Raw genomic sequence first — 20,080 nt, forward strand, 5'->3', positions numbered from 1 at the left:
TATGGAAAAAAAAAATCAAGTCACATGACTGCATGCAACAGGCATATCCCTAGCTAACAACGTGTCATTGGTTTTATGCCTTTGTTGTGAAATTAAATATACACCTTTGCGGACCAAATTTAATTGCCACAGTTCACCTGACAATCGTTCAATCAATTTGAATTATTAAGGTATCACAACAATATTATTAATAATTATTATTAAGATGACAACAATCTTCATCCAACAAGACCATAAAAATCCTAAGTACCAATTATTAAGAAAGATGTCTCGAATTTAAATGCACCACGTTTACCAAACTCACGAGAAACAGTAAGACAAAAGTTGTACAGTGTTGTACAACTAATGTAACAGTAACGTTTAGCACCAAAGCCTAACAACAACATAAACGTGGTCCTAGGTCAAACCCTTATGGGTATTGTAGTTCTTCTATATTATATGTTCGTCCATCAGTTGAAGGATAAACTAATGTTTAATTTTGCAGACTGCAACACAATAGCACAGGTAAAAAGCCCAGATATATAATTATATATATATAGAATAAGCACTAAGGCTTGAATCACCAGGGGGAAACCCTCCTGCATACTGGAAGGATCTCGCGAGAAATTCTTTCCGGTGAAGTATCGCTGTTTCTCGTGAGACTTGGTGCGTGAGCTTGTGGATGCATTTCCTTCTTAATAAATGTAAGTACAATATAGAACATTCAATTAAATACTTTACCTGTACATGCAGTACCAGGAGTAGCTGAATAAATAATACCGGTTTGTATTAGGTGCTGAAACTATATTTACTTTAGCGGTATGCGCTTCTCCATGTGGAGTTAATAGCAAGCTAGGAAATCCGTAGCTTGGACTGTAGAACTGTATTGTTATAGTTACATGTTATAGTATTTCGTTGCCCAAGTTTTATTAGGTTAAATGTAACTGTTTTGCGTATTAGTCTGAAATCTGGGTTTATTTTCTATGTAGATTGTTAAACATTACACATTACCGTGTGTAACCGTAGAAACTGCTTACAGTATTCTTCAATAACAACATTTCAAAGAGAGTGGTCAGTATAACGCTGATCTCCAGGTTTTTGTGGTTTTGTGCACATAGCTCCTATGAAGTAAAACGTCTGTTTGTTGTGAAAATTATTTCCATTCAGTTTGAAAATCCGCACCGAGCCGCGTTTAGAACTCAACAGCATCTTGCAAACAATACTGAAGGTTCCACATACTCATCTTGCAAGAAGAGCAGTGTGTCTTAATGCGTCTCTCCCTTTTCTCCCTTTTCTTTCATGCAAGCAGCTGAGTGCAATCGTCACCATGTCAGGTGGTCCAGCTGTCCGAGTGAGTATAGAATCTGCCTGCGAAAAACAGGTCCAGGAGGTGTCCCTAGATGGGATCGAGACCTATGTCCAGCCCCTGTCAATGTCCCAGAACCTGGCCAAACTCGCCCAACGCATCGATTTTGGTCAGGGGTCTGACTCGGAAGATGAAGGAGGAGAGGGGGAGTCCAGGGACCAGGAGTGGGGGAAACAGGAGGCCGAGGAGGATGAAGGTGTGTGAACAATTTGTTGTTGCGTCTCGCTCTGTAATTCGTAGCAGAGGTTAATTGGTTTTTAAACCATATAGTGGTCTCGCAAGGCCAGAGCTTCCCTTTTGCAGTGCTGACTTTCACAGCAGGAAGAAAACAGCGAGGAATGTAGATGTGAAGCTGAATTGCAAATAAAGTTATCAGGGAAGAACAACCAGGTGACATTTTTGTCAGGTGTGTAGGCAATGCACTCCTTAACAAGCACAGTATTTTCAGATATCCTATTATGTCCAGTTCTTTTTAGAAAGAAAACTCCCCTTGATCGAGAGGTGTATTTTAGTAGTATCAGTATTGGCTAGTTTTAAGCTCTATATTTTTGGACTGTTGTTAGGTAATTTCTTTGACCTGCATAAGCATTTCAAGCCATTAACGTCTGGTGTTCAAGGCGTAAATCCAAACAATGAATGTAGCAGTCATATTTAGGACCCAGGGGACCTGATTCTATATTAAAATGCACACAGGAAGAAAGTCTAGACAGATTCACATTTTCTGTTTCATAGTACATGATCCCCCCCAGAGAGAGGCTGTAAAGTTATTGTAACAAGCCACCATAGGAAATGTCACACTATAGCAGCTCACAATTTGCCTCCCCTGTGAATAGACACTTTCCAGGTAACTCAAACAAGCAGGAGATTTTACTTAGAAATGAAGTAAGGCTGAGGGACCCTACCTCACTGAAGGACTGTTTTATTTCCCCAGCCACTGTGAAGTTCCAGCCCTCACTTTGGCCCTGGGACTCAGTTCGGAATAACCTGCGGAGTGCACTTACAGAGATGTGTGTGCTGTATGATGTGCTAAGTGTGGTCAAAGAGAAAAAGTACATGACTCTGGACCCTGTCTCCCATGACGTCACTGCTGGAAAGGTACACAGTCAAATCAAATCCAGCACTTTGTTAAAATAGGTGAATGCAATCATATTGTATTCAATGTGATTCATCCCTAGTCAGCACTTTTCTGGGAAAGGTTAATTGTCATGGTTCTCAATTTCTTCTTTAACATAGAAAGCAATTAAATGATCATTTCTGTTTTGCCGTAGTTTTGCGATAGACGTCGTATGGACTACAAACTGTTTTCAGATTGGAAGAATTAGAACTAAATCATTTGTCTATATAAGATGTATTTAGCAAATCTGACTTGTTCACCTTAATGGAAAGCAAATTTGGAAAATGTGCTGAAGGTGTAGCACTGTTCTATGTATAATATTTGGGTTTTCCTGCACTGTCCCTTCGTATTTTTTAATCTCTGGTATGTTTATTGTAGACACCCCAGGTATTGCAGCTTATCGGCAAAAAGAAATCTCTGGCCACAGCAGCTCAACTGCTGCTCAAAGGTGCAGAGAAGCTCAGTAAGTCAGTTGCAGAAAACCAAGAGAACAGACGACAGAGAGACTTCAACTCGGAGCTGCTCAGGCTTAGATCCCAGTGGAAACTGAGGAAAGTGGGGGACAAAATCCTTGGAGACCTCAGCTACAAGAGCGCAGGTATACACCTTAATACAAGTTAGATTTTGAATATTACATGCTGCAGGATCAGTGAGGTGCTAGGCCTCTGTTTACTGTATCCATTTCTTTGTCAATTTCAGAACAGGAATGTTTTTGTAACATGAAAACCAAAACTCTACAGGGTGTTTTAAATATGGATTTACTAATACATTTTAACACAATTTTAATATACCTTTTGATTACAATTTTACTCATTAAACTATATCATTGTTTTTCTTACCGATATTTTCTAAAGGAATATAATGTTCTCAGTATACAGAAGTATTTGAATGGTTAAGACAAGTCTGATGATTGATGTGTGCATACTTCAGGATCATTGTTTCCCCATCATGGGACATTTGAAGTCATTAAGAACACAGACATTGACCTGGACAAGAAGATCCCAGAAGATTACTGCCCTCTTGATGTTCAAATTCCCAGTGATCTGGAAGGATCTGCTTACATCAAGGTAGGAGATTTACTTTATCATGGGAGCTTAAAATAGATTTCCAGTCTGAATTATTATTCATATTTTTAATTACTTTTTTTAGGTTTCTATTCAGAAACAAGCTCCTGATATAGGTGACCTTGGGACTGTGAGCCTTTTCAGAAGACAGCCAAAAGCAAAATCAGGTATTTGATTATCGTAAATGATTTTTTTTAATAATGAAAAAATGTGTAAGTTCTAAACAGTTAAATCAGTAAATCGAATGTCTCACAATCAGATAAGTGATAGATAAATGTGTATATTTGAAATGATGGGAATAAAACACAATTTTGTAACAGCACTTTCCTTTCCCATTTGTATGTATACATTTTATAATTCCAGTACTATCAGCTCTATACTACAGTTGCTTTTTTCATCAAGTGCAATATGAATGAGTGTGATTGATTTCAAGCATTTCACTGGCACATTTTCTTGTTCTTTCAATGGCATGTGGTGTCACTGGTGTCCAGTAAGTTTGTACAATAATTAGGCATGAACAAATGCAAATTGTTCTGGTATTGCTTCGGACAGGTTCTCAGCCCTGGCATGCTAAGCTGGAAGCGGCCCAGAACGTCTTGCTTTGCAAGGAGATATTTGCACAGCTCTCTCGAGAGGCGGTGCAGATTAAATCCCAGATCCCTCACATTGTTGTAAAGAATCAGATCATCTCCCAGCCTTTCCCAGGTGAGCAGTGCAGCCAGTTATTCTGGAAAGCAGTTATCTGTTTTATTAAAAATTGACCATCAGGTGATGAACATCGATAAGTTCTGGCACATATTGAGGTAGTTTTAAAATTCCTGTGTAAATTTCATTGCATCAGAGGGCTTTGGCAAACTTGGTGTTGTCTATTTGTTTAAAATTGGTCTGCTTAATACTGACTTTCTTATCTTCATTAATTAATCCCTCTTATTCATTACCTACCAATTAAAAGATCTTTCTCCTGAGGGTTACAAATGATTAGATTCCAGTAATGGATGCCTATTTAAATGAATACCACATAGGACTGTGTTAGAAAATTCAACTCCTGAATATTTGTTGTGCTCTTAGGACTGGTTTACTTTAAGGATGTATTGTATAATGGTATTTTATTATGAGATTTTATTTAGGATTAAGTATTACACTAATTAACAGGTGGAATTTATTTTGAATAACATTAAGGTCTGCAGCTCTCCATTTCATTGTGTCACTCCACCGGTGAAAAGAAAAATCAAAAGGCCTCTCCAGAAAAACCCAAGCCAGACGATCACCTTTACGTGCTTGAACATAACCTCCATCAGCTCATGAGAGAGGTACACGTTGTCTGTGAAAGCTTTTTGAAGTGCTTGTGACAAATTACTTTTAAAGTATTGTAAGAACAAAAGCTTTAAAGTGGGAGATTAGAGGCAGATTGCACAAATTCCTCTGTACCGAAGCTTAGTGCAAAGTGCTTGCTTCAGATTGTTTTGTACTGGTATTTTTTTTTGTTAACATGAGTATTTGCTATTTAAAGAGGAACAGTAGTACTATTTTAAGATTTCAGGGTTAGAAAGAATCAGCATTGATGAGTTCATTTCAAACCGCATTTAAAGTAAAACGGACACAGTAACTTATAAAACCTCCAATTTACATCACAAATTAGACTAAGTTTCCAGGTATGCATAGTGCAATATTACCACCATTGTCTGTGATTCAGAAGGGCTTCAAGACAGTTCTGCTGAGAAATGCTACTTGTTAACTCAGCATGCAGATCATGTTGGATTTTCTGCATTGAAATGTCTGCTGCACAGCCTGTACTTATTTGCTTGTACGTCACATTAATTAGTCATTACAGTGACTAGTGAGCAGGAAGGGATGTTTCGTGTCACAAATTTGCACCAACTCTCACTCTCGCCTGTGGCAAGACCAGGGGTTTGACACAATGACAATTTTACGGACACTCACAAAGTTAAAGATTTTATGTTTGTTTTGAAATTTGTAAAATTTCTCTGTACTGTCAATGCATTTATTTTGTTACCGGGATTAAACAACTATTCTAAGAAATTGGGACTGCAATTCCCCTTTAAGAAGTAATTTCCAAGTTTGTTTTTGAAAAAATGCTACTACTAAATGTATAGATGTTTTCATCCTGTATAAAAAGTCTGAATTGTTATAACAATGTTTGAATAACAATATATGCAAATTTAAGAATGTAAACACTTTCCTGTCCCATTTTGTATTCATATAAGCTGTCTTCTTGTATAGATTCATCTCTGTGTACTGTCTATGCTGAAGTATTCTTTTTTGTAGTTTCACAAACAGACCCTGAGCTCAGCAGTAATGCCGCACCCTGCTAGCGCCCCCTTCGGACACAAAAGGCTGCGCCTTGCCGGGCCTATGGCCTTTGATAAAGCAGAGATCGCCTCCCTGCAGCAGAACGAAGGGCTCCTGGAGAAGATTATCAAACAAGCAAAGCACATTTTCCTCAGGCGCAGGTCTGTGCAGTGTAGCAGAACTTATTTTTTAAATAATGGAAGCCCAGGGAATCCCTGCTGTTTTGCTATACAACCGCTGAGTTTTTCCTTTTCCTTTCCTTCACACTGAGTGTGTTTGAAAAGATAACGACCAGCTCTTCAGAAGTCTGGATTTAGAAATGAGCTAGCTCCTTCCCATGAGCTGTGATAACCATTTTATTTCCCCTGCTATATTGCCTGTATAAGCAGCATGTTGTTCATGAGTTGTTCTGGCAATTTCTAGCCTTAATGTAGTAATTTCCATTCATCAGATGTGACCATCTAACCTATGAAAAATCCTTCTAGATTTGTTTTTATGTTTATTTTTCCGTCTAGGACGGCACGGACAATAGACAGCCTGGCCAGCCGCATAGAAGATCCGCAGATTCAGGCTCACTGGTCAAACATTAATGATGTTTATGAATCCAGTGTTAAGGTTTTGATTACCTCACAGGGCTACGAGCAGATATGCAAGTAAGTACTGCTGATGATAGTATTTAAATGCCTCGTCTGTAGAAGCTGGTTAAAATCGGCATTTCATATTTTAAAACATTTTAATTGAAATGGCTCGTGTCCAACCATCCATTTTCAATAAGTGCTTAGTCCTTGAAATCATTGCAGTGAGGTTAGACCTTACCCAGCTGCCCCTGCATACAGGATACAGCCTAGATGGAATGACAGTCTATTGTAGGTTACTCAGGTGGAAGTGCATGTAGGGTACAATTTAGAGCTCCACACGGAAGCATCCCAGCCAGGAGTGAGCCTTGAGACAGCAGTGCTAACCACTACACTGCCCGCTGGCCTGGTTCATTTTACGTAGCTAAATGTACGTTTTATATTATGTAGATTACATCTGGAATAACCGCTGACTTTGGTAATATATTAAAACTTTAGAATTATATTCATTGTATGTATAAAGCAGTTTTCACCATTATAAGATTCAGGGGCATGCCTCAGGACAGAAAGATTTACCAGAGGCTGTGTTTTGGGCAGGTCTATTCAGTTGCAGCTAAACATTGGTGTGGAACAGATTCGCGTGGTGCACAGAGATGGCCGGGTCATCGCTCTATCTCACCAAGAGCAGGAGCTGCAAGACTTCCTCCTCTCACAGGTCTGTCCTCTTAGTCTAGCAGTCACTCCAACACACTCAGAGAATAATATATATATATAAAGCATTGTGGCAATTAAAAAGTTATGAGAAAGGTAAGCTAAATCCTAAATTTCCTTTAGCAGGATTTTAAACTTTGCATTGGCTCTTATTTCCAGATGTCGCAGCACCAAGTCCATGCGGTGCAGCAGCTGGCCAAAGTGATGGGCTGGCACGTGCTGAGCTTCAGTAACCACGTGGGCCTGGGCTCAGTGGAGAGCATTGGCAATGCCTCCGCCATCACAGTGGCCTCACCCAATGGAGAGTTTGCCATTTCTGGTAGGAAAACTGTATCTGTCTCGGACCTGTTGGTATGATAGTTATTGTGTCAGACTTAATAATAACTTGTTGAACTGTTCTGCACTGCTGCTACTTTTTTTTAAAACTAGTTTACAGACTTGTTTTACACACTATTTACACAACAGTTTCCCACTGTTATTCATGTAATGGACTTTCACTATGTTTTACTGATATTACTACACTAGTTTTTTTTTTGTCGTCACTAAGTGTAGCATGTATGCTATCTCATGTACAACAGTTGCTTGGGAATTTTTTTTTAAAAAACTGAATGCTCAGTTGTCTTCATTCTGACAAAATTGTATGTTAATTATTTATATCAGACCTGCTAAATTGTATAATTTGCAAAGCCGTTCAGAGACTCTTGTCTTCTGTGTGATTACAGTTCGTAATGGGCCAGAGAGCGGCTGTAAAGTCATCGTGCAGTTCCCCCGGAGCCAGTGCAAGGATCTGCCCAAGAGCGACGTCATCCAAGACAACAAATGGAACCACCTGCGTGGGCCAAGCAAGGAGGTGCACTGGAACAAGATGGAAGGACGGAACTTTGTGTACAAAATGGAGCTTTTGATGGCAGCTCTCACCCCATGCCCATAATTCGGCTTTTTGCACAGAGACAAACGAGAACCTCAAGTTCGGTGAAGTGCTGAGAAATCTCACCTCCTGTGAAACTTAAAGTAACGAACGAACTCCTTGATTTGGGGCGGGGGAAAAAAGGACTCACCTGCCTCACTCTTTTTTTGGCTTTCCTTTCTTTCTAGATCAATTAACTGCAGTATATTAAATTGTGTTAAAACTTTCCTTGCAGTTTTTCTTATACCTACTTGCAGTCTTTTCAAAGATGTACTGACATTTTGCAGTGAAGGCCGTGAAGATCTCAACAAAAGCTTGTCGCACTATCTACAGTATGATGTTCAACACGATGTTGCAGTTAGATGTGACAGCTACAGAGTGATTAGAGCTGAGAATATTGAACACCAGGAGTGTGAGGTAATGCAGAATGGGCTGTAAATTTTTATCGGAATCTAGATTAGAAATTAAAACTTTTTTTAGAATTGTACTTATTTAAGTTGTGATATTTTGGGGGTCAGGTGAGTTGGAAAACCATTTTTTTTTAAACTTTAGAACATAAGCTTGACCCATGTGTGCCAAAACGTACTCCCTTTTATGAAAGTAAATTTAAACTTGGTTGTTCTAAAAATTCAGTCTACATCTACAACAACGTTCTTGAAAGTTTGTCAGCCTAAGGTGCCTCTGATCCTGATACAGATTTGTGTTTGTGGACTACAAATGGAAGACCAAAAAAACTAGGCGTAGGTGAAAGTTTAGCTTTTTATAAGCTGGTAGATGTATTGCAAATTTATTTGTATATACTTCTCATGTTTCTGTAAAATAGTTTGTCTTGGCTGTTCACAATGTATTTGCAAAGATATAAGGCCTAAATACACCTGCCACAATTCAAGCAACAAATTCACTCCCTTATAATATCTCTAGCATTGGGTCCAGTATATATACTGTATATAATGAGGACTGCAACATAATGATGGAGAGAGGAATATAAAACAAGATACTGTGCAGTTCCCTCGTTCTGGGAAGTTGATAAATTGGGTAGACTATGTCTCATATAAATTAAGGCACTGTATTACTTTGTCGATTAGAACAAGCAACTACTCTGTGCTGTAGAGCCATAACAGAAGTAATGACTTGCTTTCTACATCATTATTATCAAAACCAATTATATTACCAAACATAAATTAAAGGAAATCTGTGACATGTTAAAGTATTGTAGTCAGTACAATGAGAAGATCCTATTCTGTTATGTTAATTTACATTACATTTTTATTGCTACATTTCTGAGTGAATCATCTGAATTTCTGTTCATCAATGAGCCATCTACCTGGTTTATTTGCCATCTTTTGTCCCATGACCTCTAGCTGTTCTTCTGCAGCCATGATGTCATTCACATTTTTGTTTTGTAAATGGTACTGTATGCAATCTAACAGCACACAGTCAACAATTAGAGTTCAGATTTGTGCAAAGAGCCAGCTCTGAAGTTGAAGTATGTCAAGAATCAATACAATGAGGGGTGGTTTTATCTATTGTAAAGCTATAAAATAAATACAGTTTGTTCTTTGGAACTAGTGGTAAAGATCACAATAAGTGAGTGAACAGGTGACAATGAATCCAACTGTACTGCTACAGAGAAAAATGCCATTGAATCCTGCTTTTCTGTATTTTCACTGGAAAGGTAGGGATGGAATTGACCGATCTGGAGAAGGTTTAAGTGTAGAACAGTTGAAACCTGATTAAAAAAAAGAAAGGGAAAAATAATGATTGCTCTGCAAGAATAACTCCTTCAAAGGCTGGCCGTTTCCCTTTTGTGTCATCTGTCTGACCACAGATGTATATGGTCTAATTTCTAGGAATTTGTGCCAACCGATCATACTGTAGATCACATTGCATTTGCAGTGTGGGAGCTTTAATTTGGAAATGCTTAGCAGCTAGAGATTTCTCATTGAAGAGAACAATGTAGTCAGGTGATGTAGTGGCTACGTGACTAGTGCGCTAACTGAAACTGCCACCTTTGGTTTAAATTTGTTAATTTTGTAGGAAAATGTAAATCATGAGATAAATGAAAGCTATGATGCCCTTTACTTGCAAGGAATGGGTAGTGTTTCTCTATCCATTAAAAGCCTTAGATAAGATCTGTTGAAGTTAAACGGAGATTAAAATTAGGTTATGCATTTAAGACAATATCGCTTCATTTCATTTTCATGGGAAAGCTTGAGAGCAGATGGATAAGAAAAACTTAAATTTGCTGAAATACTGTGCTACTTTACCTAATCAAGTCATGAAGTTTGATTTTGTGTGAGTATCACTGTTGCGTTGATTTACAATAAAGTTGTAAATCAGCTATTTTTACTATTTTTAGTGTAACTACAATTTCAGTCACAGCAGCATAGTTGTGACAGTACTTGGGAAATTATCACTAGTTTTAAATTAGATTACACTTAACAATAAATGTACTTATTACTTCAACTGAAGTTGAGTCCAGTACTAATGTATAACTACAATACACCATATATTATGTAGATACAAATACCCTTTTTTTTCTGTTTACCAAACACATTAGAACATAGTATACAGGTACTAGCAGATATTTCTATACTGCTATTATTTTTGGTATTTTTCTACGTCAAATTCTCTAATTTTCTCTGTGGTTACTCTTGCCAACATCCCAATCTTTCACTTACAAGAACATAAAGCAGTCTTCCAGAATTAACTTAAAAAGTCAGCGGTATGTTGATCTAAAATGTGTCCTTTCTACAGTTTATTCACGGGTCAGGTTTCTTAATTGTGCGGTTCTTGGTGTTGAAATTCTGACAATTGCACAACTTAAATTAACTAAACAAACTCAAGTTAAATCCCAAGGAAGCTATTTTTGGAGCTGATGCTTAAACACACCCAGAAAATGAACATTCTTTCCTCATTAGGCTTTTGGGTCTGCACTCTTGAACTTTTGATGAATGGGGGGAAGCTTAAACAAAAATAAGTCAGATGAAAGAAGGTGTTAGTTATGAAAGGTGAGCAAGGTATGTGCACTCCCTCAAAATAAATATTGATAAACTTCTTCCCATATGCCTTTCATTCGCAGCATGTCTATTAGTTCAATATTCTTCTAGGTATCCAGATGTAGCCCTGTATTCACAAAGCATTTCCTGCAAATGTAGTAGCAACGTTTTTTTTCAGAAAACTAAATACTCACACAAACCATCCACAAAATGAGTGGTACAATTTATAGCTTTTCAATTTTCACAGTTTTCACACTCATTGTGGTGAAAGTTATTGTGAATTTCTAGTAAACCCTTCATGAGTATAAGCCATGGGTGGATGAATATACGGTAGTAGTGAAAGCCATAAGAGTACTCTGGTTTTTCACTCTGCTTCTGACATTAATTTAGCAAATTAATTCACAAGACAATGTTGTTTTTTAATAGATCTTGTAAGTTGATCATTGAAAAGTACCTGCAAATAATTCAACTTGCATCCCCCCTCATAAAGGCCATTATTCTGCACAAGCTGAGGGAATTGTCGTTAAAGTGCAGTAGGATATCCTCTTACCAGTACTTAAGTGACCAGCCCAGGATAGCCCTTTCTCATTGGGAGTTATGACAAAAATCTCATTCCCACCCAATAGGCTCAAATGCACTTGCAAATGAGATTAAAAGGAGTTTTAAGCATGTAGGCGTCCATGTTCATCAATGAAAAACCTGCCACTCACACTCCTCCAGTGACCATCCAATCAACTCAATCATGCTCACCTGTTTCTGGTCAGCTCAGCCTGTTTTGGTTGAGAAGAATTAAGCACAGTGCAATGGATGGTAATTGACAAGGTTGTGATTAGTAAGTCTTGCCTTGGTGAATAGGACTGATAAACTTACATAAATACATACAGTTTGTAGGTCAAGTAGGTAGTTGCATCAGCATGCATAGGCTGCAAAGGAACCCGTGAGCCGAAGAAGAATCCACAGCGGAAACATTGTTTCCTGTCTTCTCTTTTCAGCATGGAATAAACCTTTACTTGTTCCTTTGCAGCTACCCTACTTGAACTACTTCAGCCTGCTTGTGCTGCGACCCACTATGCCTTCCTCTAAATCTTTTTCTAGATCTCTTTGTCTTTCCTTCTCCTCCTCCTTGGGCTACCTGCCCCCTTCTCTCACCAAATCAGCATTCCATAAATTTTGTAAGCTCTTTAGCCAAAATGGGGTAGGAGAGCCCGAGTCTTATCACAGCAAAAGACAGGAGGAACACTCCCTGGACAGGACACTAGCCCATCGCAGGGCACATACTCATAGCAGGGCAATTTTACTACAAGCCAATTAACATGCCATTGTGTCTTTGGACTGGGGAGGAAACCAATGCAACCCTGGGGAGAACATGCAAACTCCATGCAGATAGTAGCCCAAGTGAGGCCCTGTGAGGCAGCAATGGTAACCATTGCCTTACTGTACCTCCTGAGTGATAAACTTAATCATCTTAAAGCTGTTAGAGATGCAATCTTAAATGTATTTATTTCTGTAATTGGCATTCTTTGTCCAATCTTAGAAATAAAGAAATAAAGAAAGCATGTTCCTTAGGTTTGTCTTACAGATTACAGCATAGTGCAAAATATTAATTTTGTAATGCCTAAGTTTTCTAACATTTGGTACCCTTTTGCAGTAGCTATTGTTTTTGAAGAAAATGATTGCTGAGGTGTGTATTAGTCAGATAAACTAATACATTTGTCTAGCAAATGAGCAAATGCAGGCTGTTTTTTTTAAACACAGTGGCCAAAGAAATGTGCATGTCCAAAAATGGGAAAAGTAAACATAACCAGCATGATATTATACAATGGATATATCTGAATACTAAGACTTTTTCAGATAAACTCTATGTAGTGTTTTTTTTTTTATTTAAATAAAACAGTTCAAATCAGATTTGCGTTGCTTCTGTTCAAATAGCAGTCTGCCCACTGTGGACTGTACTTTCAGATGGCTGTGATAATAATCCATGGGGCTTATTAGCATTCATCAGCGTCTCACTTGTTCTTTGCAAAACACGAGAGTAAAATGAGGACATACACAATGAAATGGAATGGGGATAAAAAAAGTTTGTTCCTCAGCTGGTTTGTTCAATTGCTTTTCATACAATAAAGCATGTGTCCACATATAAAGTTTCTGGTTTTAATGTGGAGAAAGGGAAAAGCAAATTTGTGATCACTTAAGGTGATCAGCTATCCTCCTTGCTGATATGTGATTCATTTTCTCCATCAAGTGGTTGCAGCTCAATCACCTCTTGTTCTGTAAAAGAAATATATCCAGTCCAGAATAAGTAAAAACATTGTTGCACTAATGACACACAAACAGATGTTTCTTTATGAATGGATGATTATAGTTATGAATCTTAGTATAGTGAAATATATCATCTTTTGTACAATTACTGTGGTGGTGTTCCAGATTTTCTAGTGGGACAATGTAGAGTCAGGTGGGTAGCTGCGTCAGCATGCGTAGGCTGCAAAGGAACAAGTAATAGGTTTATCCCATGCTGAAAAGAGAAGAAAGAAAACACAACAGTTTGGCTGTGGAGCCACCTTCAGGGGTGAGCTCACAGGTAAAGAAGGCTCCAAGGTCGAAACGTTGTGTTTTCTTCTCTTTTCAGCATGGAATAAACCTATTACTTGTTACAATGTAGAATCGCTACTTTGGCATATAGTTTGGAATGGTTATTTGGAATGCAGAGTTAAGCGTTATTCCCTTGAATATGTCAACAAAAAGAGCATTTGTGAGAACCAGGTCTCATGAAGTTTTCCTTAATGGAAAACAGCCAGGTGTTAAAAACCACACCCTCCTTTTAGAATTCTAGATTTCTGAGATGTTTTGCAGTTCTTTGAGGCAGCTGCACTATACATAGTTATTTTAAAAAAATATTCTAGCAGAAACATTTTGCATGACTAATCTCACAGAAATTTTAAAAACGCAGTCTAGCATGGCTACACACTAAAGCAACTATACTTTTTGTATCATATCCTCTAGTACAGAGGTCAAGCACTTCTCCTGCAGCTCCATAATCCAGCAGATTTTGGGGGTCACCTTTAAATCATCAACTGCCAAATACTGGGAACAGTTTGATTTCCTTAGCATAGGTTGATCTGTACTATTAAGTAGCGATTATCAAGGGATGCATTCCATACCTGGCTTAATTGAATCAGTTCATTTACTAAATTGATCAGAATTCACAACTGTTCCAAGACTTTACAAATTGATGATTGACTGTGGACAGGATTGACAGGAACAGGATTGGCCACACCTGCAGTAGTGCATAAAGAAAATCGCTTTCCTTGTTATGCTTTATTTGCCTTAAATCAAATGTATAGGTTACCTATCTGTCTTCTGTTCCGTTGCTTCAGTTTTATCCTGTTCACAACTTTATCCAATAACCACATGGACAACATCAAAAATCCTGCTATGGCTCCAAGAGCTGTTATGAAGACAGCTAAAAAATGTAGGTCCTCATAGAGGTTCTCTATAGGAAGAATAGAAATAAATTAGGAATTAACTAGAGTTGCTGCATCACATTGTTAACCACAATCTATAAATCCACATAGAATACAAGTTTTATAGTTTATTAGAATGAAGAGTCACTACACCATTAGTTTCCTCTTCATCGCTACTGCACAAAAAAGGAAAACACTAGGACTCAACAGCAAACAGAGGACACATGGCTCTTTCCTGTAAACTTCTTTCATTTTTTCTATCCAAGTGTTGTTCATTTTCTCCTTCCTCCCCTCCAGTCCAGGTCCTTCAAATGTTAGTCATCCAGACAAAAAAAAAACTATAAATAAAGCACACTGTTGTACAACATTGGAAACACAAAAAAAGATGAGTGTCCTTAATACTTGATGTGTTCAAAGCTCGGCGTGATTACTTACCGGTAACTTTTAGTATGATGACAGCATCCTTACTGGTTCCAGAAGGCTCTGTCACAGTTATCACATAATATCCAGAGTCTTTTAGCCTTAGATCTTGCAGCATTATAGAGCCATTGTCGTATGTGTGCAGTCTGTCTTTGTAAGCATCGGAAATGTTCTCATACACTTCAGGCTGCCAGACAACGATGCTCTGGATTCTGGATACGGACATAAATCTCCACCGAATGGTTGGAGTCCCCCAGCACAAGTAGGCCACAGAGAACAGTACATCATCCTGCACTGAGGCATTGATACTGAGGTGAGGGGTTGTTATGGTGACCGCTTCAGCTACAAAACAGAAGCATGGTGAGTACAGTTAAAATCTTAAAATTAATGTATTGGTACCCTGTTAAACTCTAATGGTTTATAATGTTTTCCTTTGTTTCCACCAGAAACACCAGGAAATAAAACACAAATGTCACCCAATCGTCTACATCAACACCAACACCAACACCAGGATTTCTAGGTCTCTTCAGAACAGCAGCACCTGAAGAGCTGGGAGATATAGTTAAATTGGCAACTAACAATTAAAGTAACAATGAGCAGACTTAGGTCATTAAAAGTCGATCTTTTAAACCTGCAGACACACCTACCTTGCAGGATCACAATTGCCCTGCTCTAGTCTATTTCTTAGATACTCTAGCATGTAGGAGTTTTTCTATTTTACCTTTTCAAATGAGATAATAATTTATAGAAAGCTTCTCCATTATACATAACAAAGGCTACAAACTCATATGGTTGCTAGGAGATTCAGCTATTTCTTAAAGGAGCCCAGGCATCCAGCATAAATAATATGGTTAGGTACCTTGATCCAGACTTTATCTAATGTAGAGTCTCCTCTTGTTTTCACATGTGTCCTCTAGGGCAATATTTTTCTGCCAAAAATACTCGGACTAGAACTTCACTTGGTATAGCTGATTAGCTATATTTCTAACATCCAATGAAAGAAATATGAACCTCATTGAAATTACATGCAATACAGTCTTATGATTCATAATGGCATAGGCCTTCAATATTGCAATTTTTTAATAATGCAGTTTAGACTGGTTACATAAACAAAACACCTTATTTTGAAATGTAATCTTTCATAATTTCTTCACGCAAGAGGCAAACCCATTTTTTTCTGCATGTGGTAAATTGCAGAAACCTTCAGTAAACAAATCCTTTCTTTAATTTAAAACGCAACACTTAATACACTGAGTGGGCCTTGTCGATAAGGACAGAGGAGTGACTGTAAACCTGGAAACCTATAGTGTCTTCTGGCATTCCTTCCAGCTGAGCTCTGAATTACTTAAATGGATCAATCAGATTTTTAATGAGGATGAGCTAACAAACTTTACAAATCTGCTACTTCATCTATCGATTAAAAGACAAATTTAATAAAGTCTGCAGGACCTCTCCAGGAGCTGGGTTGCTGTACAGTCCTGCTCCAAAGCAAACATTGCCCCTGTTTTTCTGAAAGAAACTGTCACCTTTTGTAGGTGAACTGACCTTCTAGTAGGAGACGAGATATTAGTGAAAAACAATGACTTTTATTTATACTTTCTATCTATTCGAGGCACTTATAGGTAATAGGGACTGCCCTCCACTACCACCAATGTGTAGCCCCCACCTGGATGATGCAACGGCAGCCATAGTGCACCAGTACGCTCACCACACATCTCCTATCAGTGGGGAGGAGAACAGAGTGATGAAGCCAATTCAGAGATGGGGACTATTAGGAGGCCATGATTGGTAAAGGCCAAAGGGAAATGAAGCCAAGACATTGGGGCACCCCTACTATTTTGGAGAAATGATCATGGAAAATCGGGACCTCGGTTTTATGTCTCTTCCGAAGAACAGCATCTTTTTTACAGTATAGTGTCCCCATCACTATATTGGGGCATTAAGACTCACACAGAACGCAAGGTGAGCACTCTGGTCCTACTAACACCTCTTCCAGCAGCAACCTTAGCTTTCCCAGGAGGTCTCCCATCCAGGTACTGTCTAGGCTCACATCTGCTGAGCTTCAGTGGGCTGCCAGTTGTGATTTACAATGCAAAATAAGCTGCTGGCTGTATTAAGACATGTCCAAACATAGAAAAAGAGCCAAGTAAAAAGTATGAAAGGATGGAAATTTGTGAAAAGCATAATAAAAACCATGGGAAAACTACAAACAATCCATGTAATTATGCTGCGGGACAATTTGGTTGTGTATTTAAATTTGGAGATAAAACACCTCTCGTAAATTTTGTCGAGATCAAGAAGCTTTGAGCGTTGTCTGGTTTGATTCTCTGGCCTTAACTTTGCTATATCAAGAGAAACTGTATGAAAGTCTAATAGAAACACAAACAAATGGTAACCATAGAGTTTTATGTAAACTCTTCTTCTTAGAAACAATGGGATAAATGAATGGAATGTATTTCATTTGTTAAAGTAATTCCAACAATCAAATATAAACATTCCCTGAATGTAATAAAAAATAAAGCTAAATGAGGAAAATCTTGTTTTCAGTAGTAACATCAGTCAGTTTCAATAGTCATTACAAACGTTTTAAGTAGGTAAATGAAAAAAAGATATTCAACTATCTCAGAAAGTAGCTTTCATTCATTTAGATTTGTCTAAAAATCCACAGAGCTTTGAAAATCAATGTCAGATTGTTGTTGTTTGTCAGATCAATATTCTAATATAAAACAAAATTGTTCTTTAGTAATTTTTCTTATATATTTTAGAAGACTCTAGTACACAGATTGCACTTTGGGATGAATTATGTTTGTCATCAATCATGCAGCAAGCAGTGGAATATTAATACTGTTTCTGAAGCCGACACTGGAAAATTAATGTACTTGTTAAAATAGAATCCTATTTTGCTAATAGATATTTATTTACACTTTGAATAATCAGAATTCTAGAAATTCTGATTTTCTTGAAAGTAAATAAAAGGTGTTTAGAATAATGTTTTTCTGATAAGGATCATTACCATCATAGAGACACAGCTTATGAGGCTCTATGAAAAAACAATAACACAGGCTTCTGGTAATCGCATCCAAAATTGTCTGCCACCATGTTCTGCTCTGAAAATCACCATCTCTGCCTCAAGCACTCTTTACCATGAAGTGAGGAAAGTAGGGAATAAAAATATTCAGATTTAGGAATTTATTGTTTGTCCCCTTAGAGTACAGATAATGAACAAAAACTTGTTTGAATGTTATGTTTGCAAAAAGGGAGCATATTTCATCTTGCAGAAATCAGTTATACAGTAGCTAGCTAGTTTTCTGTTTCTCTAAGAGGGATGCATTAATATAAAGACACTTTTCTATATAGAATCTCAGTTGGTCCATTGAGAGATAAAAAAAAATTGATGCATTTGATTATTCTTAAATGAAAATAATTTGCCTGTAGTGTACTTAAGTAAATTATAGCAACAGAGCTGTGAACAGGTCTAAATGATGGTTCTAAAGCCATTTATGAGCTAACAGGCTAATACACTACTACATGTAAAAAGCAAAATGTTCATCACATCTCTATTGTTTCATAATCTAAATGTATTCAATAACAAGCGTGCAGTGAGACAGAGGCAAGAAAATGAGAATCCCTGGAGTGAAAAGTTAGCGCTAACAAATCTGTCACAGATGAAATACTCTTCACCTAATTACAAATGACTTTTGAGATACTGAACTCCCAAAAAATAGACCACAATTTTTCTTGAAATAAGAATTACATACTATTCCTGACTGTATATATCTTTCTCTTGGAAAATGCAGAGTGGTCCTGTTGAAGTGTGATTTCACTCTTAATGTATATCATTCCACAAGTACTTGTGGCATTACTTGTGGAATAAAAGCAGCAGTGAATCTTTGCGCTTTCATTTATTGTGGTGAAGCTGTGGAAGTAGTATTCATTGCATTTTAAACCCCTGAGAGATGCATTTAATCAGAGGACATGCTGGGCCACAGTCTCAATTTAAAAGGCCCTATAGAAGAGAATTTCATGTTAAAAATTTAAAATGGAATACTCATAAAGAGTGTAGCTCCTAATAAGGCAGCTTCAGTGATATTTTGATACTGCTACTTTTGGGTGCACGGTTATAGAAGATCATTATCTAGAATCTTTGTAGTTAATTTGGGTGCATGGTGTATATACTCCAAAGTCCATTTAGTAAACAGACGTTTAACCCAGAACTAAAAGGAAAACTGGTTTAACTAGCTGGGGAAATGTCTGCTGCTGCAATTAACTGCTAAATTCAATTGTTAATGTATACCTGGAGTATAGGCTGAATCAGAACCAGCACAACAAGCTACAGAAATTGCAAATGTTGTTGTGATAACATCAGAGTATTTGTTACATGCAAGAAATATCTCTGGGCTTTGCTGGCTTTTTTAATCATTACTTAATCATCGATTCAATTCAACACGAAGAGCTAGCCAGACAACCACATTTTACTCTGGCTTTTATAAGTGATCATTACCGTTCAACCAGTTTTGAAAATATTTTTACAAATCTTGATTTTCTGGTAGCTTTGGTAGGCTGATGAAACAGGAAACTACAGAGCGAGTTTACATTGGCACTGGTGGTTGTTACACTTACCCTGCAAACAAACGCCCATGTAACACAGCACGAAGATAATAATGAGAGTGGATTTGTTCCAGTCGCTCTGAGTCCTCATCAGAATGCAAGGTCCATCTAAACACCCGCAAAGTACATCTGTGAAGTCATCCTTAAAGCCTTCTTCTTAAACTCAGCCACTTCTAGACCAGCTGGTGCTGTTCATACATTTCCTTTTAGAGACCTCACAGTTCAAACAGGTTTACTTGAGCATACCTATGCTATGAAGTTGGCAAGTAGGAGGGGAGCACTCTGAGCGAATAGGGTCTGTCACAGTCTCAAACAGACACACCCAAAACTCAGTCTGATACTGCCAGGAAGTGTCTGCTTTCAGCTCACATGTACAACGCTCTTCTTTGCACACATTCCACCTTTTCTACACAGTGATCACGACAAAAAAAAATGCAGCCTTTTCCAAAAGTTTTCGGATCTGCAGGCAGTGTACAGTATGTAATACTGCATGAGAGCCTGCTGTATTTATACTGTGGCTTTCATTTGTATAAGTCCTATTCGTTTCAGCTCAAAGACTGGCTTGC

The 20,080-nt window shown here is 37.8% G+C and overlaps 2 protein-coding genes across 3 annotated transcripts; one reads left to right on the plus strand and one right to left on the minus strand.

The window, feature by feature from the left end:
- Positions 1–625: 625 nt before the first annotated feature.
- Positions 626–8,253, plus strand: med17 (mediator complex subunit 17). Of its 2 annotated transcripts, none has more exons than XM_088922061.1 (13): positions 626–683; positions 1,289–1,541; positions 2,277–2,440; positions 2,838–3,057; positions 3,390–3,526; positions 3,609–3,690; positions 4,076–4,228; positions 4,703–4,833; positions 5,810–5,994; positions 6,349–6,486; positions 7,006–7,123; positions 7,279–7,438; positions 7,842–8,253. In XM_088922061.1, the coding sequence occupies exons 2-13, from the start codon at positions 1,307–1,309 to the stop codon at positions 8,048–8,050; spliced, it is 1,932 nt and encodes a 643-aa protein (XP_088778187.1). In that variant the 5' UTR covers positions 626–683; positions 1,289–1,306; the 3' UTR covers positions 8,051–8,253. The 2 variants fall into 2 exon arrangements, with proteins under 2 accessions (XP_088778187.1, XP_088778188.1); XM_088922062.1 differs by lacking the exon at positions 626–683 and adding an exon at positions 698–772.
- Positions 8,254–11,423: 3,170 nt separating this feature from the next.
- On the minus strand, positions 11,424–19,786 carry vstm5 (V-set and transmembrane domain containing 5). The gene is made up of 4 exons (XM_088921081.1): positions 19,527–19,786; positions 14,922–15,248; positions 14,372–14,515; positions 11,424–13,293 (listed from the first exon to the last, which is right to left on the minus strand). The coding sequence occupies exons 1-4, from the start codon at positions 19,603–19,605 to the stop codon at positions 13,223–13,225; spliced, it is 621 nt and encodes a 206-aa protein (XP_088777207.1). The 5' UTR covers positions 19,606–19,786; the 3' UTR covers positions 11,424–13,222.
- Between the last annotated feature and the right edge of the window lie 294 nt (positions 19,787–20,080).

This window comes from Atractosteus spatula, chromosome 7, assembly GCF_055471065.1.
Source record: "Atractosteus spatula isolate fAtrSpa1 chromosome 7, fAtrSpa1.hap1, whole genome shotgun sequence".
NCBI classification, from domain to species: domain Eukaryota; kingdom Metazoa; phylum Chordata; class Actinopteri; order Semionotiformes; family Lepisosteidae; genus Atractosteus; species Atractosteus spatula.

Bases quoted from the DNA above. Each gene is read 5' to 3' on its own strand.
- med17 (XM_088922061.1), top strand. From the start codon at position 1,307: ATGTCAGGTGGTCCAGCTGTCCGAGTGAGTATAGAATCTGCCTGCGAA. The intron at 4,229-4,702 runs GTGAGCAGTGCA...AATAACATTAAG, and splicing joins CATCTCCCAGCCTTTCCCAG to GTCTGCAGCTCTCCATTTCA. The intron at 4,834-5,809 runs GTACACGTTGTC...TCTTTTTTGTAG, and splicing joins TCCATCAGCTCATGAGAGAG to TTTCACAAACAGACCCTGAG.
- vstm5 (XM_088921081.1), bottom strand. From the start codon at position 19,605: ATGAGGACTCAGAGCGACTGGAACAAATCCACTCTCATTATTATCTTC. The intron at 15,249-19,526 runs GTAAGTGTAACA...TCTGTTTTGTAG, and splicing joins CATGGGCGTTTGTTTGCAGG to CTGAAGCGGTCACCATAACA. The intron at 14,516-14,921 runs GTAAGTAATCAC...TTCTTCCTATAG, and splicing joins CATCATACTAAAAGTTACCG to AGAACCTCTATGAGGACCTA.